This window comes from Populus alba, chromosome 1 (assembly GCF_005239225.2).
Source record: "Populus alba chromosome 1, ASM523922v2, whole genome shotgun sequence".
Lineage (NCBI taxonomy): Eukaryota > Viridiplantae > Streptophyta > Magnoliopsida > Malpighiales > Salicaceae > Populus > Populus alba.
Window position 1 is genome coordinate 38,155,946 of NC_133284.1, and position 3,941 is coordinate 38,159,886.

Here is a 3,941-nt window from a genome sequence, read left to right on the forward strand (position 1 = left end):
AAAAGGGAGTTACTATGAAAAGGGAGTTTGGAATTATTGTAACGGAGTTTTATCGGATTTGTTATATAAAGTAAAGAGGAATAAGGGTGGACATAAAGACCACAAAAGTATAGCCTTCTCTTTAACGTCCCTAATATTTTGATTACGAAGGAAGTAAGGAATTAGGTGATTCAAGTGAGCTTTATTCCATTTCTAATATTATAAATAGGCATGACAAATATGGAACAAAGACACACAAGCCAATCTTCTCTACTTCCCCGTAACCCAAAGAATCCATTGCTGATCAAAATGGCATCAGGCCAGCAACTGATCAAGAGTGACCGCGGCAGCATGCTAACAATGTCTGATGACAATGTGATGATGAAACAAATTGTAGGAACTCATGCTCCTGATGGCCGAGAGGTTGATGTCAAAACTCTTCTCCTCCTTGTTGAAGACATCCTCAAACATGCCACCCAGCAAATCGATTCCTCTCTGACGGTATAGTACTAAAACTCATCCTTGGAAATTAATCTGTATATCAACTTAACTCTATTATTTCTTGTTCTTTTTATGTTCCTGATCACTTCTGATAACGCAGACTTCCCAGGCCCATGCTGAAATGGAGGACAAGACATACCATGTCAATTTTGTTTCAATGCTCGATGCACTGTCGTATACTATAGACAGAATTTCCAGCGAGGTTATACAATGTCTTTCAATTCTAATATATGATATATAGGCATTGACCTAAAGAATCGATGACAAATTTTAAATTCCGCGTTTTTAATTTTGATGCAGATTGCTTACAAGGCACTGGATGGGACAGATGCCCACGCAACAACCGTCTCACTTTTCAACATGTTAACAAGCTATTCCTGGGATGCCAAGCTCGTGCTCACCTTGACAGCTTTTGCTTTGAATTATGGAGAATTCTGGCTGCTTGCCCAGATTTACTCATCAAACGAACTTGCCAAATCCATGGCAATCCTCAGGCAACTGCCTAGCATCATTGAACAATCAGGGCCCTTGAAGCCTCGCTTCGATGCCATTAACAATCTGATCAAGGTCATGATGGACGTGGCTAGGTGCGTGGTTGAGTTCAAGGATCTACCGCCAGCTTACATTTCTAATGAAGTACCAGCATTGTCCACAGCCATGGCCCATATCCCTACTGCTGTCTACTGGACCATGAGGGGTGTGGTGGCTTGTGAGGCTCAGATTACTAGCCTCACTACCATGGGACACGAGTATGCTTTTTCTAGTCCACCATCTTTAATTTATTGAGCCATATGTTACATCATGCATGTATTCCTTGTAACATTCTCCTTCACTTATTTCAGGTTTTCTATATCAACCACTGTGGCATGGGAGCTATCCACCTTGGCTCACAAACTCAGCAACATGCTTGACCATCTCAGAAAGCAATTGGATACTTGCTACCAATACATAGGTTTGCACCTCAGCAACTTTTTTATTATGCTATCATGTGTTGGATAGGTAATAAGAAAACAGGAAATTATTGTACGAAGATAGATCGAGAAAGCTTATAAAACCAACGGTGTTTGATGCAGATGAAAAGAGGAACGTCGAATCCTTTCAAATGCTAAAGAATCTCTTTGAAATGATCCACATTGACAACATGAAGGTCCTAAAGGCCCTGATTTATGCCAAGGATGATATCCAGCCACTTATAGATGGTTCTTCCAAGAAAAGAGTTTGCTCTTCTACCATTTCTTCTATTTATGTTATCAATCTATTGTAAAAAAATTCTCATACCTCCTTTGGAATTTAACAGGTCCATCTAGATGTGCTAAGAAGGAAAAATGTGCTTTTGCTCATTTCTGGCCTCGACATGTCAACCGATGAGCTTTCAATTCTCGAACAGATATACAATGAATCCAGGCATCACGGAGCTAGGCTCGATAGTCAGTATGAGGTGGTCTGGATCCCAATTGTGGACCGTTCAGTCCAGTGGAGTGATCCAATGAAGGGGAAATTTGAAAGCATGCAGTCTTCAATGCCATGGTTCACAGTGTACCACCCTTCACTGATTGAGAAGGCAGTCATGAGGTTCATCAAGGAGGTGTGGCACTTTCGGAACAAGCCTATTCTTGTGGTGCTTGACCCTCAAGGCAAGGTGGTTTCCCCAAATGCACTCCACATGATGTGGATTTGGGGAAGCAGTGCCTTCCCTTTCACTAGCTTGAGAGAGGAATCTCTCTGGAAGGATGAGACATGGAGGCTTGAGCTTCTAGTTGATGGCATTGACCCAGTGATTCTTAATTGGGTAAATTCATTATAGAATCAATCCAAATATACATACATTATACGTGTGTATGTGTAATCGCGTTGACTTTTGATTCAATATTTTTTTGATCATCAGATCAACGAAGGAAAGTACATTTTCTTGTACGGAGGAGACGACGAGGAATGGATGAGGAAGTTCACAAGCAGCGCACGTGCTGTGGCGCAGGCAGCCGGCATTCCCCTGGAGATGGTTTATGTGGGGAAGAGCAGCAAAAGGGAGAAAGTCCGGCGAGTCATAGCGAAAATCACCGTGGAGAAGCTCAGTTACGTCTGGCAAGACCTTACCATGATGTGGTTCTTTTGGACCAGGCTAGAGAGCATGCTGTACTCCAAGATTCAGTTAGGCAAGCTTGATGACCATGATCCTATGATGCAAGAAATCAAGAAGTTGCTTAGCTACGGCAGAGAAGGTGGATGGGCTGTGCTAAGCAATGGGTCTAATGTTGTGGTCAACGGTTACAGTACCACAGTTTTGCAAACATTGGTTGAGTATGATTTGTGGAAGGACCAAGTGCCTGTCAAGGGCTTTGATATGGCCTTCCAAGATCACCACTTCCAGCTCCGCGGCATTGCTCGTCCCTGCAGCCGCTTCGATTTCCCAATGACTACGGGGAGGATCCCTGAGACAATGAAATGCCCAGAGTGCAACCGCACCATGGAGAAATTCTCCACTTTCCTTTGCTGCCATGATGAGGTCATACCAGACGAGCTCTCCAAGTAAATTATCAGCTGCTACGCTTCCTTGTAGCTCATACAGCCAGTAAATAATGTTGTTGCGTGCGATCTTTTCTTTCTTTTCAATTTTCATGCGTTGTGAGGCATGTTGCCCAGCTATGGCGCACAGTATTTTGACCTTGCATTTGATATTCCATACCATAAAATAAATTTGAGCGTGATCGATGTAATCCCCATGGCAAAGTATGTTTATAAATATGCTAACAAAAAAATTATCTTGGTGTATATCAAGAAAATTATAAAGAGATTTATAGTGGGATTTAAAAAAATCAAATCTTATTGCGCATATTTGTACCAACAGAATGACCAATAAAATGACCAACAAAATAATTTTATAGGTCATTTCGTCAGTAATATTTAATTTGTGACTTGGCGATCGACCATTCTCTCCCCCTCCTCTATTTCTTCTACTTTTTTATGCATTTTTTTTTTGCAACAAATAGCTACCCCTCCTCCCAAATCTCAATAAAAATGTAACATCTCACAACAAATCTAGCTACTAAAACATTCAGTTTGTCAATATTTATGTTCTGATTCAAATTTTATTGAGAATTCTTCACTTTAAGTAAGCAAATCTACCGTTTTTTTTTTATATGAACTCAATTTTTTAAAATATCAATTGTTTTTGCATATTTTTGTAGTATATGTATTTTGTTTGGATGTTTATTTATTTTATAGTCTTTTTTCATTCAAATTTATTGTATGGGTTTATGATTTGTACATGTTACGATTTGTTTTAGATTTTATAAAATTATATTTGTTTGTAAATTGATGAAACTTATGTATAATTTTTTACTTAGGTTTTTTGTAATAAAATAAATCATGGCTTATTAATGAGTCTATTTTATATCTAATCAATTTTATTGCCAAGTTGAAATTTTTGGTAAATGTGTAGAAATTTGAATTGATGTAGATAA

The 3,941-nt window shown here is 39.3% G+C and overlaps 1 protein-coding gene across 1 annotated transcript; it reads left to right on the forward strand.

Annotated features, from left to right (window-relative positions):
* Positions 1-247: 247 nt before the first annotated feature.
* Positions 248-3,194, forward strand: LOC118058145 (protein SIEVE ELEMENT OCCLUSION B-like). The gene is made up of 7 exons (XM_035070856.2): positions 248-480; positions 581-682; positions 781-1,229; positions 1,323-1,432; positions 1,554-1,696; positions 1,778-2,269; positions 2,366-3,194. Exons 1-7 carry the CDS (start codon positions 289-291, stop codon positions 3,008-3,010), a joined length of 2,133 nt encoding a protein of 710 aa, XP_034926747.1. The 5' UTR covers positions 248-288; the 3' UTR covers positions 3,011-3,194.
* The last annotated feature ends 747 nt before the right edge of the window (positions 3,195-3,941 follow it).

Excerpts from the sequence above, each read along its gene's own strand:
- LOC118058145 (XM_035070856.2), top strand. The coding sequence starts at position 289 with ATGGCATCAGGCCAGCAACTGATCAAGAGTGACCGCGGCAGCATGCTA. Across the intron at positions 1,230-1,322 it reads CTCACTACCATGGGACACGA|GTTTTCTATATCAACCACTG; the intron begins GTATGCTTTTTC and ends CACTTATTTCAG. Across the intron at positions 1,433-1,553 it reads TACTTGCTACCAATACATAG|ATGAAAAGAGGAACGTCGAA; the intron begins GTTTGCACCTCA and ends TGTTTGATGCAG.